At 41.9% G+C, this 19,638-nt stretch overlaps 1 protein-coding gene across 3 annotated transcripts in view; it reads right to left on the bottom strand.

The window, feature by feature from the left end:
* rfc1 (replication factor C (activator 1) 1) overlaps positions 1 to 19,638 on the bottom strand; it is a 108,847-nt gene that overhangs the window by 3,314 nt on the left and 85,895 nt on the right. For 2 of the 3 annotated variants that reach the window (XM_073064828.1, XM_073064827.1), the window contains exons 15-24: positions 14,334 to 14,448; positions 14,112 to 14,197; positions 12,197 to 12,334; positions 11,487 to 11,582; positions 10,758 to 10,856; positions 4,308 to 4,462; positions 3,986 to 4,103; positions 1,174 to 1,319; positions 464 to 677; positions 81 to 275 (exon numbers count right to left, since the gene is read on the bottom strand). In XM_073064828.1, coding sequence (XP_072920929.1) covers positions 81 to 275; positions 464 to 677; positions 1,174 to 1,319; positions 3,986 to 4,103; positions 4,308 to 4,462; positions 10,758 to 10,856; positions 11,487 to 11,582; positions 12,197 to 12,334; positions 14,112 to 14,197; positions 14,334 to 14,448 — 1,362 coding nt within the window. Of the gene's footprint in view, positions 1 to 80; positions 276 to 463; positions 713 to 1,173; positions 1,320 to 3,985; positions 4,104 to 4,307; positions 4,463 to 10,757; positions 10,857 to 11,486; positions 11,583 to 12,196; positions 12,335 to 14,111; positions 14,198 to 14,333; positions 14,449 to 19,638 lie in introns of those variants that run through there. The other variant, XM_073064829.1, reaches the window with a different exon arrangement.

Below are 19,638 nucleotides of genomic sequence, written 5' to 3'. Positions count from 1 at the left end.
TCATTCCATCACTGCAAATATGAAGCAGTTCCAGTAAGGTGTCCAGTATCTCGATGACTTATGATAAAACATTCTCCTACCTTAATCATTCCATCCATTTCCAAGTTATCCTCAGCTTCATCTGCTTGTACATCCTCTGTCTGCAAGTCCTCATTAAGCTCAGAGTCCAGAGACGATCCAGCACCACTCCCATATTTCAGTTTCTTTATGGCTTGCAGAGCATATGGAGTCAAATGTGTCTCTTTGTTATAGGTGCGAGTAAATGCAGCTTTTACCTAACAGAGGTTGAGATACAGAATTGAAGAACTTCAAGTAACCTAAACCAAGAATTAAAAGTTTCCACAGGCCTTTATATCTACCATTGCATATTCAACCTATATATTTTCTTCAATGTGGAACAGGCTAATTCAATCCCACTAAAAAAAAATGGTAAAAATATTCTACTAAAATAGTTATGGATTACCTTCGGGTCTAATTTGGAGAATGGATCAGGCCGACCACCCCAGCTATTAATCTCCATGATACAATCCACATCCTCCTTCAGCAGATAATATGCATCCATGGTTTCAACAGCCTCCTGAACACCATTCGCTCCCTGAAGTGAAAGGGGTCGCACCAGGGCATCCCGCAGAAAAGGAAGGTAATCCAAGTTTACTGCCCGCTTGCTGGCATGTGTCCTTTTAAATCAGTATAAAAAGTACTGATGTGAGAGCTTGGAATAAACAGATACAAATCACAAGCCACCGTAGGATATTCAACCAAATAATTTATTGTTTGAAGCTGTATACTTGTACAACTTAAAATTCCCTCACAAAGCAGCAACCCAACACTGGGAACTTCAGTGCAGCATCGCTGGCATCTTCCTGAAGTTAGCAATGCACACAAAAGTTCAGACCAAGTTCTGCAGGACACCTCTTCACAGAGTCAGTATAAATAATCTATTCAAGATCCATACATCACAATTCATTAGAGTCATAACGCCAACTCAACACAGCTGTCCCATCCATTCCCATCATGTGAAGACCCAAGTTACAACCTCAAGTACAGTTTACTTGACTGATCACAGACCATCATGACCCATTTATTTGCTGGTAGACTCCAGAACTATTGTGTTTGTTTTCTTTAAAATAAGCATTTCATATCAAGCTCTGCTAAAATCCTATTGCCACATACCTTAGGCACATATGCCTGGTAAGTTCCTGGACAATACGTTCATGCTTGCCAGTGGACGAAAATTTCCCCAACCAACTTGGGAAAGTTGGAAATTGTGACATGTAACCTCTCATCAATTCACCAGGAATCACACTTGCATATATTGCCTACAAAATAAATGGACTTCAATACTCTGTACCAAAAATTCGTTTAGAAATTCATTATTAATTCAAACCATGCACCATACCAATTCTCTATTCTACCGGTTCAAGAAACAACACTCCATGCATTGCATCACTGCAATTAGGCTTCCCCGAGGAACTTTCCAACCCAGAGATTAACACAAGACAGAATAATTTTCTTCCATGTTTTATCATATTTTGTTTTCAGAATTTGTAAACCTGATGCAAAGCAGAGGGGAGTAAACTATTTATAAATAAATTTATTATAACCAAAAATGTATTCACAGGTATGGAGAACATTGTGTACATAAGCACACTACTAAACAGTTCCTTAAATACCCATGTTCAATTAACAACAGCCTATTTTGTTCTTTAGTAGCTTGGTTATCCTGGCCAGGTTCTTTCGAGAACGTTTCTGCTGGCCTAATATTTCATTTAATCTTTCAGAACAGCTCATCTCTGAGATGGGACTTGGAAACAGAAAATTCTACCTTAGAGCCAAGGGTACTACTAACTCAGTCAAATATAGAAATAACACCAAGTATAGACAGCAGGTATGTTTGCTAATTTTGCCTCGTGTATCTGTGGGACCAACATTTCTACATATATGACAATTACAATGGTAGTGCAATAAAATGTTACTGGGGCATGAAGTCATCTGTAAACTTATCGTATATCAGAGCAGGGCACAAGAAGCCAGATAACCTCATCTTTCTTCTGTTTATGTTCTAAAATTAGTTGGAATAGATCGTATTAGATTTTCAAGCTGTTGGGAAGTAGCACTTGAAATGACTCCAGAACTGAGTCAATTTTACAGGTGACAACAGAAGAGAAGAGAAAGTATCTACTAAACAGCTAACCAACACATTTGATACATGGGTTGAGGTACAAAAATTATGACTGGTGACAAGGAAAAAGTAATTGCTAAAGTGTAAAAAGTTTGAACTCTGTAGCTTGAAGCAGTAGTGACAAGAATGTAAAGTCAGCAATTGCATTTGAGTTCGTTTACAGCATCTAGCTTTGGATGTTTATATTCTAGGAATATAAACACCATGGTAAATTTCTTCTTCCCTAAGTAAACACAGCCTTTAGATATAATAGAACATAAAAGTCAAATCTCTGTCAGAACAAAACTAAGAATACTGATAGAGTTGCTAAAATCTTAGAGATTTTAATGAGTTGAAGAAAACATTTTTGCTGATGTCGTCTATTAAGTAAATAAGATAAAACATCAGTAGATAAAGACTGGTCAAGAGACTTTATTTTAAACCCATGTGTGACCAGCTAAATAGAGTAACAGTAACCTTCCTAAAGCACAAATGGATTAATATTTGAAAAAAAATGCACACAGGAGCAAGTAGTAGAAATGAATGAAGCAAATATTACTTTCCAATGGCACAATGGGTCAAAAAAAAAATGCTTTCTCTGTAATAAAGCATACTTCAATTCTAATTACAAAATAAACCAATAAAATTACCAGGTGTACAATTACACAGGACCATTGCACAAAAGCATTTCTGTAGAAAAAACTGCCAAGAACAATCACGATCATGGAAAGACGATGATCACCCACATCAAGGGGCATAACGAAAGAACAACCGGATGAGAAAATGTCTATACATTCCTCGATTTGATAAACTAAACTGTGTATTCACAAGATGAATAGCAAGAGAACTCCTAGAAGATAATACACAAAGTACTGGAGAAAGTCCAGCAAGTTAGATAGCAGATATATAGGGGAATAAACAGTTAACATTTCAGACCAAGATCATCAGGACTGGAAAAGGTGAGGGGTGTTAAGAGAAGCAGAATAAGGTGGGGAAGGGGAAGGAGCACAAACCGGAAAGTGATAGGTGAAACCAAGTTTGGGGGAGGGGAAGAGGGGACATTAAGTTGAGTGGTGATAGGTGGAAAAGGTGAAGGGCTGAAGGAGGAATCTGACAGGAGAGGACAGTCGACCATGGAAGAAAGGAGAAGGGGCACCAAGTAGGTGAGAATGGATGAGAAGGGAGCCAGAATGAAGAATGTAAAAAGAGAAGTGGAGGGAGGGGTGGAAGAGGAGAGAAATTACCAGGTTAGAGGCAACCTAGACAGAATATGAAGCATTCCTCCTCCAAGGCGAGTGTGGCATCATTGTGGCAGTAGAGACAGCAATGGACCAACATTGGAATGGGAAGTGGGTGAAACAGGTGGAAGCCAAGAAATCCCACATTTTGTAGTGGACAGGGCAAAGTGATCCCCAAATCTATGTCGGGTGTCACCCATGTAGAGGGGGCCGCAACAGGAGTGCTGGATGCAGCAGACTCAGGTGAACTGTTGCATCGCCTGGAAGGACAGTCTGGGGCCCCGAATGGGGGTGAGGGTGAGGGAGGAGGTGTAGCACTTGTCCCACGTTCAGTGCTAGGTGCTAGGTGGGTCAGTGCAGCGGGTCAGGACAGTCACTAGACAGTGATCCCTAACGCACCTAATGGTTGGATCCTGCTATATATGGCAGCTTGTGGGATGGTAGGGAATTACTAGATGGCAATTTATTTAAAGCAGCAGCTTAGAAAATAAAACTAAGTATCAGTTAGCAATGACACTGCTCCAGAGAGGTAGATTGAAATTGTGAGTGAAATAAACGATATCTTTCCTCGGACAACACCACTAACCTGAGTAGGGAGTAGATTCCACGCCTGCCGAGATCTGATCTGTTTATCAACATGGTCTCCGTCACAGATACTATCTGCTGTCTTACTCAACAGCATTAAATGCTTCTTGAGGTTTGATCTAAAATACAAGCACAACAAATCACTAAAGTGCAAGGAGATCAAAGCCTATGCTCCATTAGGTATGAGAGAACAAGACACAAGTCAGCAGGCTGATACCAGTTTATAAAGGGGACTGAAAATAAAGAAAATCTGAAATGGCTATAAAAACAATAAATCTGAGATCAAACAAAGCTCAGCCAGAAAGGCAACATCTACAACTTACCCAGAGGCTGCTGGCTTCACATGCAGGTAGTTTTCTTGAACAAAAAGTGGTGAGAGAGAGTAATCATGGAAGAAGAGATCTGACTTGTCAATCAAGCTCATGGAGGCAGTTTCCTCTCCAGCAGAAAACACTTTCCTCACAACATCAAAGGGACCCTGAAATTGGAAAGCTGAGTTTTTGTAATCATTATTTATTACATGTTGTGTGTAGTGTACTTAGAGATTTTCACTATTCCAAGATTTATGCCTTGGTCAGAATAGTCACAAAATTGTCAGAAACATTAACACATTGTGCAAGATTGTTCATTATTGTACAGGCCAGTCCCAGGTTACAAACACCCAACTTACTGACACCCATACACACATTCCCATGATATTATTAAATTCAAACACCCTAATACACATTTGTTTCTATAATGGGAGTACTAGTTCTTTTGAAAAAGGATCTAGTGCTTTCCTAGTATAGAACATTACAGCACAGAAACAGGCCTTTTGGCTCTTGACTGTGCCTAACCATTTTTCTGCCTAGTCCCACTGACCTGCACCCTCCCAACCCCTCTCATCCATTTACCTGTTCAAGTTTTTCTTAAATGTCAAAAATGAGCCCGCATTCACCACTTCATCTGGCAACTCATTCCACACTCCCACCACTCTCTGCATGAAGAAGCCCCCCCTAATGTTCCCTTTAAACTTTTCCCCTTCACCCTTAACCTATGACCTCTGGTTTTTTTTCTCCCCTAGCCTCAGTGGAAAAAGCCTGCTTGCATTCGCTCTATCTATACCCATCATAATTTTATACACCTCTATCAAATCACCCCTCATTCTCCTACGCTCCAGGGAATAAAGTCCTAACCTATTCAACCTTTCTCTGTAACTCAGTTTCTCAAGCCCCGACAACATCCTTGTAAACCTTCTCTGCACTCTTTCAACCTTAATATCCTTCCTGTAATTCGGTGACCAAAACTGCACACAATACTCCAAATTCAGTCTCACCAATGTCTTACTACAACCTCACCATTACATTCCAACTCTTATACTCAATACTTTGATTTATAAAGGCCAATGTACCAAAAGCTCTCTTTACGACCCTATCCACCTGTGACGCCACTTTTAGGGAATTATGTATCTGTACTCCCAGATCCCTCTGCTCTACTGCATTCATCAGTGTCCTACCATTTACCTTGTATGTTCTACCTTGGTTTGACCTTCCGAAGTGCAATACCTCACACTAGTCCGCATTAAACTCCATCTGACATTTTTCTGCCCATTCCTCCAACTGGTCCAAATCCCTCTGTGAGCTTTGAAAACCTTCCTCACTGTCCACTACACCTCCAATCTTTGTATCATCAGCAAATTTGCTGATCCAATTTACCACATTATCATCCAGATCATTGATATAGATGACAAATAACAATGGACCCAGCACTGGTCCCTGTGGCACACCGCTAGTCACAGGCTACTCAGATTGCTACTCAGAGTAGCAATCCTCCACTACCACTTTCTGGCTTCTTCCACTGAGCCAATGTCGAATCCAATTTACTACCTCTCCATGTACACCTAGCGACTGAATCTTCCTAACTAACCTCTCGTGTGGAACCTTGTCAAAGGCCTTACTGAAGTCCATGTATACAACATCCACCGCCTTCCTTTCATCCACTTTCCTGGTAACTTCCTCGAAAAACTCTAATAGATCGGTTAAACATGACCTACCACGCACAGAGCCATGCTGACTTTTTCTAATAAGTCCCTGTCTATCCAAATACTTGTAGATCCTATCTCTTAGTATTCCTTCCAATAATTCACCTACTACCGATGTCAAACTTACCAGCCTATAATTTCCCGGCTTACTTTTTGAGCCTTTTTTAAACAACGGAACTACACGAGCTATCCTCCAATCCTCTGGCACCTGGCCCGTGGATATCAACATTTTAAATATTTCTGCCAGGGCCCCTACAATTTCAACACTAGTCTCCTTCAAGGTCCGAGGGAATACCCTGTCAGGTCCTGGGGGTTTATCTACTCTGATTTGCCTCAAGACAGCAAGTATCTCCTCTTCTTCAATCTGTATAGGTTCCATGACCTCCCTACTTGTTTGCCTTGTTTCCACAGACTCCATTCCAGTTTCCTTAGTAAATACAGATGCAAAAAAACCATTTAATATCTCTCCTGTTTCTTTTGGTTCCATACATAGCTGACCACTCTGATCTTCAAGAGGACCAATTTTATCCCTTACTATCCTTTTGCTCTTAACATACCTGTAGAAGCTCTTAGGATTATCCTTCACCCTGACTGCCAAAGCAACCTCATGTCTTCTTTTAACCCTCCTGATTTCTTTCTTAAGTATTTTCTTACTCTTTTTATACTCCTCAAGCATCTCATTTCCTCCCTGTTGCCTATACATGTTATACATCTCTCTCTTCTTTATCAGAGTTCCAATATCCCTTGAGAACCAAGGTTCCTTATTCTTATTCATTTTGCCTTTAACCCTGACAGGAACATACAAACTCTGCACTCTCAAGATTTCTCCTTTGAATGCCTCCCACTTACCAATCACATCCTTGCCGAAGAACAACCTGTCCCAATCTACACATTTTAGATCCTTTCTCATTTCTTCAAATTTGGCCTTTTTCCAGTTTAGAACTTCAACCCCAGGACCAGATCTATCTTTATCCATGATCAAGTTGAAACTAATGGCGTTATGATCAGTGGAACCAAAGTGTTCCCCTACACACACTTCCGTCACCTGCCCTAACTCATTTCCTAATAGGAGATCTAATATTGCATCCTCCCTAGTTGGTACATCTATATATTGATTTAGAAAAACTTTCCTAAACACATTTTACCAACTCTAACCCATCTAGACCTTTAACAGTATGGGAGTCCCAATCAATGTGTGGAAAATTAAAATCCCCTACAATCACAACTTTCTGTCTCCTGCAGTTGTCTGTTATCTCTGCAGATTTGTTCCTCCAATTCTCGCTGACTATTGGGTCTATAATACAACCCTATTAATGTGGTCATACCTTTCCTGTTTCTCAGCTCCACCCATATGGCCTCAGTAGACAAGCCATCTAATCTGTCCTGCCGAAGCACTGCTGTAATATTTTCCCTGACTAGCAAAGCCACCCCCCCACCCTTCATCCCTCTGCCTCTATCATGTCTGAAACATCGGAACCCTGGAACATTGAGCTGCCAGTCCTGCCCCTCCTGTAGCCAAGTTTCAGTAATGGCAATGATGTCATAATTCCATGTGTCAATCCAGGCCCTCAGCTCTTCTGCCTTTCCCACAATACTCCCCGCATTGAAATATACACACCTCAGAAGATTATTACCACTACACACAACCTTACTATTTGTGACTTTGCATGAACTACTAACATCATTTATTTTTACCCCCGTTCCACTATCTACTCTGGCACTCTGGTTCCCATCCCCCTGCAAATCTAGTTTAAACCCTCCCCAATAACACTAGCAAACCTCCCTGCAAGTATATTGGTCCCCTTGTAGTTCAGGTGTAACCCGTCTCTCTTGTACAGGTCCCACCTGCCCCAGAAGAGGTCCCAATGATCTAGAAATCTGAAACCCTGCCCCCTACACCAGTTTCTCAGCCACATGTTCATCTGCCACAGCAACCTACTCTTACCCTCACTGGCATGTGGAACAGGCAGCAATCCGGAGATTACTACCCTCGAGGATATCTGAATAAACCATATTGCGAATAAACCCTTCTTGGGCTTCCAGCCGGGTACAGGCATTGATTTTAACTGACGTTTCAATGACAAACTCTGCCATCTTTATCAAGAATGATGCCTGGGCAAGTCTAGTCCACTGGTATTTATACCACTGTCATCCATCCCTCCTGATTGGTTAGTTCTCATCCAATCAGATTTCTGCTGTCCCACCTTATTTACAATTGAGTTCCAGTTCTTACTTAGAGCAAGACCTTCATCCTTTTTTTTAAAAATAATTCCTTTCCTCTAGTTTTATTTCAAAGGCTTCTTTCACCCAGCAGTAGTAAGAAGTAGTGCTGAGCAAACTTGTAGGCCTGAAGATAGACAAGTCCCCTGGTCTTTATGGAATGCATCCCAGGGTATTGAAAGAAATGGCAGAAGTTATGGCTTTGGTGATAATTTACCAAAATTCTCTGGATTCTGGGCAGGTCCCAGGGGATCGGAAGACTGCAAATGTCAAGCCACTGTTCCAAAAGATGTAGGCAAAAGGCCGGGAACTACAGGTCAGTTAGTTTAACATCTATAGTTAGAAAAATGTTAAAAGCTATCATTAAAGAAATAGCAAGGCATTTGGAAAGAAATGGATCCGCCAGACAGACGCAGCATAGATTCAGCAAAGGCAGGTCCTGTTTGACAAACTTTCTGGAGTTCTTTGAGGATATAACAATCGCAGTGGATAGTGGGGAACAGATGGACATAATTTACTTGGATTTCCAGAAGGCGTTCGATAAGGTGCCACATGAAAGACCTATCCATAAGATAAGGATGCATAGAGTTGGGGGTGATGTATTAACATGGGTAGAGGATTGGTTAACTAATAGAAAGCAGAGAGTTGGGATACATGGGTGTTACTCTGGTTGGCAATCAGTGGTGAGTGGTGAGCCACAGGGGTCGGTGCTGGGCCTGCAACTGTTCACGATATACATTAACGATCTGGAAGATGGGACCGAGTGTAACGTATCTAAGTTTGCTGATAATACCAAATTTAGTGGAAAAGCAAATTGTGCAGAAGATACGGAGAGTCTGGAGAGAGATAGATAGGTTAAGTGAATGGGCAAGAGTCTGGCAGTTGGAGTACAATGATGGTAAATGTGAGGTCATCCACCTTGGAAGGGAAAACATAAGAATAGATTATTACTTAAATAATCAAAAAAAATTGCAGCATGCTGCTGTCCAGAGGGACTTGGGAGTGCTTGTGCAGGAATCACAAAAGGTTGGTTTGCAGATGCAGCAGGCTATCAATAAGGCAAATGTAATGTTGGCCTTCGCTGCCAGACGGATTGAATGTAAGAGTAGGCAGGTTATGCTACAACTGCACAGGGTACTGGTGAGGTCGCACCTGGAGTACTGCGTGCAGTTCTGGTCTCCGTACTTGAGGAGGGATATACTGGCTTTGGAGGCAGTGCAGAGGAGGTTCACCAGGCTGATTCCAGAGACAAGTTAGACTATGAGGAGAAATTGAGTCACCTGGGTCTGTACTCACTGGAATTCAGAAGAATGAGAGGAGATCTTACAGAAACTATAAAATTATGAAAGAGGTAGATAAAATAGAGGCAGGAAAATTGTTTCCACTAGTAGGTGAGATTAGAACTAGGGCGCATAGCCTCACAATTCAGTGGAGTAGATTTAGGACAGAGAGAAAGGGAATGGCTTTTCCCAGAGTGGTGAATCTGTGGAATTCTCAGCCCAATGAAGCAGAGGAGGCTAACTCAGTAAATATATTTCAGGCAAGGTTGGATAGATTTTTGCATAGTAGGGAAATTAAGTTATGGGGAAAAGGCAGGTAGGTGGAGATGAGGCCATGGTCAGATCAGCCATGATCTTATTGAATGGTGGAGCAAGCTCAATGGGCCAGATAGCCTACTCCTGCTCCCATTTCTTATGCTCTTGGACAGATTATCCAGAATCCAGTGGACTTTCCTGTGGTATCCCTCCAAGGAGATTGGGACTGTCGCATTTCCCTTTTCCGCTGGTAAAATCAGGATGGCTGGGTTTTGCTGTAGTGCCTGGAGGGCCAGTCACTTTCTTTTTGTAATACTCGATTTCGGCAAAACAGCCACTGTGCCGCGGCAATGGCTTTTGGGATAACCAGTGAGGAAGCCATTGAAAGAAAATTAGAAGAAAAGAATTTCAAAGACAAAGGTCTCGCTCTAAGAACTGGAATTCAAATTGTAAACAAGGTGGCACAGCGGAACTAACCAATCATGAGGGATAGACAGCAGGGGTATAAATACCACCAAACTCAACGTGCCCAGGCATCATCCCTGATGAAGATGGCAGAGTTTGTTAAAATTAATACCTATACCCGTCTGGAAGTCCAAGAAGAATTTATTAGTTCTCTCTCCCCCCACCCCCAATCCCACCTTTAGTAATTTTGCTCTTTCAATACTATGTATACAATACTGCAAAGGTGTGGATACCATATTGAGAGATATTTGGAAAACACACAAAACATGGATAAATTCTACTTATGGATGTTCTCTTTGAACATCCGGGGGAAGAGGGATGTTAAAAACAATGTGAGAATATGCTCCACCCTCCCGAACTAACATCCCAACATGACCAGAAAATTCAGTAAAAACTACAAGCAAGAACAAATCAGTAAGTGCTGGTACAAAAATTCACATATTTTGCTGGAACTTGAAAGCCTCAGTCATTCATTTGCATATCATTTTTCTTACAGTATTTTCAATAAATCATGTTTTAAATAATAACCCCACCAGTTTAATGTCTTTCTTTGTCTTCTTGCCATTGTCTTTAGCCTGATCGTATGTCAGAGTCTTGTTTTCTACACACCACATACTGAGATTGTGCAGGATCTAGAAAATACGCATAAAAAAAAACAAATCTTTATAAGTTAATGGAAATTTACAGGGCCCACACCAACAAAAAAAGAAAAATCCAGCCCAACTCTCACAGTACCGATTGTTATAAAAACTACTTGATGTGTTTACCCCCCTAAGTACTTTTTAATCTGATGAGGACTTACAACTTACAGGCAATATGTTCCAAACCCATACCCACTGTGAGATGAGGAAATAATTATTCTGGCTCCACACTTTCTACAAATTACTCTGAACTCTCTCATTACTTGCCTCTGCTAAAGAGAAAATGGAGTCTTCCTATCCTTTCTTTTTCGTTGAAGTGCACAAAAGCTAAAGAACAATATCTTCACTTCCTAATCCAAAGAAAACAACCACCTGACATTTTATCCAATCTTTCCTCAGCTGAAATCTCTAAGCTCTGAATTCACACATGGTTCAACAGCAATAAGGATTAAGTTCAATACCAATTCTAGTAAAAGGTGCTTAAGGTTATCCAGACTAGTTGCAAACTGTCAATTCAGTACTTTTATCACCAGTCTGCAATAACACAAAACATTTTGTTGGGATGTTCAGTGACAAGAGTTCACAGAACTTGACCTCTGCTGTTCACATTCAATCACTAACCTGTCTGATATCTTGACTGGCTGCAAGTATAATTTCATTCATAGCTGGAGGAGGAATCTTCAAGCCTTCTTTAAAAGCAACAGTCATCATTGCACCCTGAAGATAGAAAAATAGGCTTAAAGTCATTGAGGATCAATGTTTCTATCAGGTTGTAGCCAACTTTAACATTAGCATTCCTTCCAATACTGTTCATTGGTGTGTTTGTAGACAATGATGGTGGTTTTAAGTGATTTCTGTAAAATGTAGCCATTGTTCACGTAGGAAAAAAAATGCAAATTTTCTTTACTTCGCAAAGCAATCTCCAGTTTTTTTTTGCCATTGCAAACTTGCCCCAAATGCATAAAGATAACCTATAACCAAAACCAGCACTTCAATAATGCAAGTGTTAAAGCAGTCAGGTTCTTGCAGTGCAAAAAGCAAGAATTTTAACCATTTGGGGAGACTGAAAGAGAGTCCCAAGTATCTATATCTAGTCTTTCAGCAAAGATGGTGGGTGGAAGCAAAAACCCCTGGTATTTGTGAGGAAGGTGCAGGTGGACTACAGGATGCAAATATAATTTAGGCTCAAAATTCAGATGGCTAAAACTATATACTAGTATTACTTACTACTTTCAAGGAGAGAGGCTTGAGCATACGTTCAAAACTACCAAGAAGCCACAGCAGCTCAACAAGGATTGGATGATTAAAAAGACACAATTATCAAGCCCTACCTTAATTTGTTCTACTCGAGGCCGCTGGAAACGGAGATCAAAACAGTAATTTGCTAAAGACCGTATCTTGGGATGGTTCCGATCATTACACATACAGATTATGGGAATCTTGGTCTGCTTTATGAGAGAAATCAGCTCCTGAAACAGAATAGAATACATCCAATAACTTAATTTCCTTTCAGATATTTGAGGTAGGATTTCAACCTGCCCACTGGTGTGAAAAGACCAGGAGAAAATAAATTAATACTGTCAGAAATGCAAATACAGAAATAATATCACTCCTAATTCAAAACATTATCTTTGTGGCGAGACGCTTGATCCTCCTTAGATGGAGAGATGTTGCCCTGCCCACTCATGCGCAATGGCTTAACGACATTATGGCCTGCTTGGACCTCGAAAAAATTCATTATTCAGTTCTCAATTCGGATTTAAAGTTCCATAAGATCTGGGGGCCTTTTATCGAGTACTTTCATAACCTTCCTCTTGACTAGGGTTTTTTTTTCTTTTCGGTCCCTTGCTTTCAGCTCCCTGTTTTTTTTCTGGTAGTAGGCATTATTATCCTCTGTTGCTAAGTGTATTCACAGTCTGGGAGTTTGACTGTCCGGACTTATACTCTCTATATTGTGTGGTGGTTGGTCTGGAATTGTTGTTTTTTTTCTTGTGTTGTGGGGTTTGGGGAGGACACTAAGCTCACTTGTCTTTAATTTAGGTGCTTTTTTGTTAAATTCTCTTCCTCTGTAGCACATTGTTATTGTATGCTTAACCTTGCTCTGTATTAATGCTCCTCATCGGGATTTGGGGTTTTTAATTTTGTAAAATGTTTTGAAAAACTAATTTAAAAAATTTTTTAAAAACAAAAAAAAACATTATCTTTGTTCCAGTGAAAAGGCTTAAAATTAGCCCATGAAGATAAGAAAAGTCAAGTTTTATTTCACAGCTAAGATTCAAGAAATAAGCTTACTAATTCTTTCCGATGCATCTTAGATGCTCAGATGCCACTTTCATCCACCACCACCTTCTCCCATGACCAAACTTTCACCGACATATCATTCCTCAACTTCCATCCAGATCAGTAGTTCCCAGCCTCTTAATGCCATTAACCTAGGAGTCTGTGGGCCCCAGGCTGGAAACCCCAGCATCTAGATCCGCATATCCCATACGTGGCTACATAATCGTGTCTTCAACTCGCAACAGAAAATTTCCAGGTTCTCGGTTTTATTTTGTGCTTTCCTCTTTCCGCATACCACATACGTGGCTTTTGGGGCCGAGGGATATACACTCAGTGGTCACTTTATTAGGTACCTCCTCTATGGCTACTGGGTACACGTCTGTGGTCTTACGTTGCTGTAGCCCATGAAGTGTTGTGTTGACAGATGTTCTGCTGCACATTAATGTCGCGTGGCATCCGGCAGCAATAATCATTCCAAGGTCAAAGTCACTTGGATCACATTTCTTTCCCCATTTTGATGTTTAGTCTGAACAATAGTTGAACCTCTGGACCATATCTACATACTTGTCTGCATTGAGATGCTGCCTCATGATTGGCTGATTAGATATTTGCAATAATGAGCAGGTGCCCAGGTGTACTGAGTGTAAATTGTAACAGACAAGGCATTAAATTTATACCATACAAGCTGGAGGAACTATTGAGTCTCTTACCCCAAGCACACAAGACTAACAAACACTGGCAGTAAGCACAAGGGAAATACGCATTTGGAAGTTATATTCCACAACAAATTCTGATGCAGCAAATCAGTGAAGTATCACTAAATGCTTGCAATATATTGGTGGAAACACTGCAAGTATAACAATAAAAAGAATCCATCCATTCTCAAGTAAATTGCAGTACTTACAGAAATCCCTGGCTAAACATTTAAGTGAACAAACCTCTTCATCAAATGACTCAAACTGTTACCTGTATTCCACCCCTGTCCTCATTACCAGCCATCCCATCCACCTCATCCATGATTAACAAGTGTTTGGGACCTAACGATGCAGTTCCTGAAATGAAAAACAGTCGAGCTAACAGAGAAACCTTTTTAAGCATTTGCAGAACAGTATCAATAACAATGCCATTTGTGGAACAGTGCCAACAGGCAAGTCCTGATCTGAAACCCGAAACATACGAAGTACATACCAGAACAGAAGCCTTTGATGCTGGTGTTGTTCAATGATTCTGCTATCACTTCTTTCAACGTGTTCTTGCTGCGAGTGTCACTGGCATTGAGTTCAACATAGTTGTATCCCAGTTCCTTCCAGATAAAGACACAATTGTAATTTATCAGTTTAAGAATAAACCCTGATAAAGGGGCACAACCTGTGTTGAAAGACAGTCAGACAGTAGAAAGAATTAAAAAGAGCTAAAGTGTTCTAAAGGACATACAAATATTGGAGAATGATCATTTACATAATGTTAATTCATCAGAATTCCAATCTGTCCTCTATTACAAATCAGAGCTCTTGATTAGCCCCAAAATTACTACTTAAACTGGCAAATTCCCACAGCCCCATCCTTCTGAATTTCATCTCAACCTAATTCTTTTCTAATTTGTTACTAAAACTCATCTTTCTGTTCAAGCTTTTCACCACGTCTTCATATCCTTTCCTGGTTGTGTTACATTTTATTTAGGAATACCATGAAGTAACTTGAATGTTTATTACAGTAAAGATAGAACACATACAAATTACTGTTGAACAGTCCAAAAGTTCACTTCTAAAATACATGTACTGTGCCTCTTGCTGTGGTAAGTTTTAAAACACTGTGGTATCTCACTCAATAGGCTACTTTACCAAAAAGAGAAGCACTGGCAAACGATTTCAATGAAAAATATTTGTCAACCACATTTTGTCCTTCCCTCTGAGTACAATGCAACAACTGAATTTAAAGATGGAAAAATGTATTTAAATCAACCTTCAGTAGGTTGCTATTAATCTTTAGATCAGTACATTTAGTAATTCAAAGTCAAAAAAAACTTCCCTGCAACAATTATTAAAAGCCTGCAAAAAAATCTCAACGAGAAACAAGTCCCTCACAATATCCACACTTTATTTATCAAAATGCACCCTCCAATCCCCCTCCACACAGATTCAAGGTTGCACACGTGAGAAGATAAAATTATGATGTATTCAGATCAAAGTTTAAGTAATGTGCACAAAAGTACTGTACCTGGCTAAGTCAAACCTGCAATAGAACTTAGAATATTACAGTGCAATACAGGCCCTTTGGCTCACAAAGTTGTGCCAACTTTTTAAACACCCATCTAACTCTTCCCAGCTACATAGCCCTCCGTTTTTCTATCATCCATGTGCCTCAGAGTCTCTTAAATGTCTCTAGTACAAATACCTCAACCACCACCCCCAACTGGGAGTTCCATGCACCCACTACTATGTAAAGAGCTTTCCTCTAACATCACCCCTATTCTTTCCTTTAATTACCTTAAAATGATGCTCCCTGTATTAACCATTTCAGCCCTGGAAAAAAAGTCTCTGGCTACCCACTCAATCTATGTCTCTTATCCTGACCCCGTAATCAAAGTCCCACAGACAGCGCAGAGAAGTGCAATAGGCCCATTCCTTCTGTCAGGAGAAAGTGGAATGAACAATAACTTAAACTAGAAAGATGTCTCAGATAGAGCATAAAGGGTTACAAAAGGTACTGAGCAGAAATGAAGAAAATTAGTCTGAAATGCAGTATGGCAGAAACAGAAGCAGCCTAGGTATGAAGATTTCTATGATAATCTCTTAATTGGAGATTTCATTTTTCCCCAAGCACTGACATGAATGAAACATTATTCCATAATCAAGATAACATAAACATGTTATAGATAGATAGATAGATACTTTATTCATCCCCATGGGGAAATTCAACTTTTTTTCCAATGTCCCATACACTTGTTGTAGCAAAACTAATTACATACAATACTTAACTCAGTAAAAAATATGATATGCATCTAAATCACTATCTCAAAAAGCATTAATAATAGCTTTTAAAAAGTTCTTAAGTCCTGGCGGTAGAATTGTTATTATAATTAGATAAATTAGCCAAAGAGCCAATCATAATCCTTGCAATGCGCAAGAGAGTTACTACAAATTTAAAGTGTTTTCTCTTTCACGCCGTTAATAATCTATTAATTGCAAGTTGTGCATGACTGGGCAAAAATAAATGCAATTTTTTTTCTTTACAAATTTGATGCAAAGGAAATTGTAACATTTGTATTTGGACCCAAGTGATTTTGTAGGGCTGGTCAAATATGCAAAGAGCTATTTAACTTGGTAATATTACACGAACACACCAAGGCAGCTGAAATATGTGAGACAGGAATAAAAGATGTTATTAAGATGCCGCCGGTATCTGGCGACTCTGTGCGTGCTCTCCCGAGCAAACTGCCCTCTACACTATCCTATACCCGAGAAACCCTTCTAAACCTCCAATTTGCTACATCTAGCAAAATCAACAACACCCTGGCGAAGCTACTGACCCAGCTGGAGATCACCGACACGCCAGAATTGCTTCCTCAACTCCGGACCACACCCGGACCCAATCAGCGAGGCCTGGTCCGAGGTCCACCACGTTCCCGGAAACCCATGGCCTGCTACCGTGTCGGAGCACCTGGAGACGCGGCCCATTCCGACCAGCACCTCTCCGAAGCAGACGACCACGCAGAAGAGACGTCAGAGACCTCAAGGTACCCCAGACGCTTCCCCGGAGCGACCACCATAGAGCCCCGCTGGTGGCCATCCACAGCTGCCGGAAGTGAGGCCTCCGCTGCCGACCTCGGAAATCGAGCCCGGGGCTCAGCTGGAGCGGAGGCCTCCGTGACACAGTTCACGGACTTGTTTCAGCCGGCAGCCCAGCCCTCCAGGATTAAGTGTCGGCTTCGGGACCTGACCCGATCGACAGCCTGGGCCCCCGGCAGTTGGAAGTGGCAGCAGAGCCTCCCCCATCACTCGGCCCGACCTGGAGCACCCAACGACACGACCCGCCGATCGATCCCCACGAGACACATCCACCAACTTCAAACAGCTGCCAACAACACACTGCATCGATGGAAACATGGAAAAATGCACAAATTACCGAGGAAGCGTGGGAAAAGAGCTGGGCTGCTGGTCAGATTGAAGCAGAGGGGCTTTAGGGTCCCTCTGCCCACCATCCTACTAGCTAATGTGCAAGCCGTAGAGAACAAGGTGGATGATCTTAAAGGGAGACTCACGTACTGCAGGGAGATGCAAAACTGCTGTGTATTCTGTTTCACGGAGACCTGGCTCTCCCCTGCCACCCCCGACTGTGCCATCTGACCAGAGGGATTTTCGATCCATCAGATCACAGTGTCTTCGGGCAAGACAAAGGGAAGTGGTATCTGCCTACTGATCAATACTGTGTGGTGCTCGGACACAGTGGCACTGACAAGCTCCTGCAGCCCGGACCTGGAACATCTGTCGGTGAAGTGTCGTCCCTATTATCTGCCACGGGAATTCACCTCGGTCATACTGACAGCGGCCTACATTCCCCCCCCAGGCGGATGTGGAGTGTGCTGTGAATACACTGTATGCCAACATCAGTGAACTTGAGACCAGGTATCCGGAGGCTTTGCTCATTACAGCCGGGGACTTTAACCAGGCCAACCTCAGAAAAATGCTACCAAAGTTATACCAACATGTCTCCTGCTCCACTAGAGGCCCGAATATACTTGACCACTGTTACACAGCAGTCAAGAATGACTACCGTTCCGTCCCACGACCTCACTTAGGAAAATCGGACCATCAGGCCGTACTCCTCCTCCCGGCTTACAAACAGAAACTGAAGCGGGAGGTCACGGTGTCAAAAGTGGTGTCGCGTTGCACAGAGGAAACGGATGAGGTCCTCCGTGACTGCTTTGAATCAGTGGACTGGTTAGTATTCAAGGACTCGGCAGCTAAACTCGATGAGTATGTCTCAGCTGTCACAGACTTTATCTGGAAATGTACAGAAGACTGCGTATCTCGCAAGACGATCCGGGTATTCCCTAACCGGAAACCTTGGATGAATTATGAGGTTCAGTCCCTTTTGAAGGCTACAGCTGCAGCTTTTAGGTCCAGGGATACCAGTCACTACACGACATCCTGGCGTGAACTCCGGAAAGCCATTAAGGGCACCAAGAGGCAATATTGAGCCAAGTTGGAAGCCTAGGCTAACCAGAGGGATGCCAATAGACAATGGCAGGGTCTAAATGAGATCACTGGGCGCAAAGGCTGGGAATATCAATAACTGTAGTGCTTCTCTTCCTGACGAACTTAATGTATTCTATGCAAGATTCGAACAGAAGAGGAGCGTCCCGCCCCCTCCGGATGAACCGGACCTGATGGCATTGAGATTCATCGTCACCAAGGAAGACATTAGAAGAACCTTCCTGAAGATAAATCCAAGGAAGGCGACGGGCCCAGATGGCGTCCCGAGACAGGTTCTCCGGGCCTGTGCAAGCGAGCTAACTGTAGTGTTTGCTGACATCTTCAGCTGCTCCCTGCTTCAGTCTAAGATCCCCTCGTGTTTTAAGAAGGCAACGATAATCCTGGTGCCGAAGAAAAGCAAGGTGGCATGCCTGAATGACTATCGACCTGTAGCTCTAACATCAATGCTATGAAGTGCTTCGAGTGATTGGTTATGGCACACATCAACCATAGCCTACCGGTCAACCTTGACACTTTGCAATTCGCCTACCGGAGCAACAGATCAACGGCAGATGCCATCTCTCTGGCACTACATTCCTCCTTAGAACACCTGGAGAATAAAGACACATATGTAAGGCTCCTTTTCATTGACTACAGCTCTGCCTTTAATACTATTATTCCAAATAAACTGATTCCTAAGCTCCGGAACCTGGGTCTTAGCACTCAGATCTGCAGCTGGATCTTCAACTTCCTCACAGACAGGACCCAGGCTGTAAAAATAGGGGACAAGCTCTCCTCTACAATCACTCTGAGCACCAGTGCCCCACAAGGCTGTGTATTCAGCCTCCTGCTATACACCCATGATTGTGTAGCCAAGTTTCCATTGAACTCAATATACAAGTTTGCTGATGACACCACAATTGTAGACCGTATCTTGGGTAATGATGAGTCTGAGTACAGAAAGGAAATTAAGAACCCGGTGGCATGGTGTGAAGACAATAACCTATCCCTCAACATCAGCAAGACGAAGGAATTGGTTGTCGACTTCAGAGGGAGTAGCGGACCACACGACCCTATCTGCATTGATGGTGCGCAGGTGGAACAGGTCAAGAGCTTTAAGTTCCTCAGGGTGAATATCACAAATGACCTGACTTGGTCTAACCAAGCAGATTCCACTGCCAAGGAGGCCCACCAGCGCCTTTACTTCCTGAGAAAGCTGAAGAAATTTGGCCTGTCCCCTAAAACCCTCACTAATTTTTATAGATGCACCGTAGAAAGCATTCTTCTAGGGTGCATCA

Source organism: Hemitrygon akajei, chromosome 13 (assembly GCF_048418815.1).
Source record: "Hemitrygon akajei chromosome 13, sHemAka1.3, whole genome shotgun sequence".
In the NCBI taxonomy this organism is placed as follows: Eukaryota; Metazoa; Chordata; class Chondrichthyes; order Myliobatiformes; family Dasyatidae; genus Hemitrygon; species Hemitrygon akajei.
The sequence above is the reverse complement of the archived record's forward strand: the minus strand, read 5'-3'. Positions and strand labels throughout refer to the sequence as shown.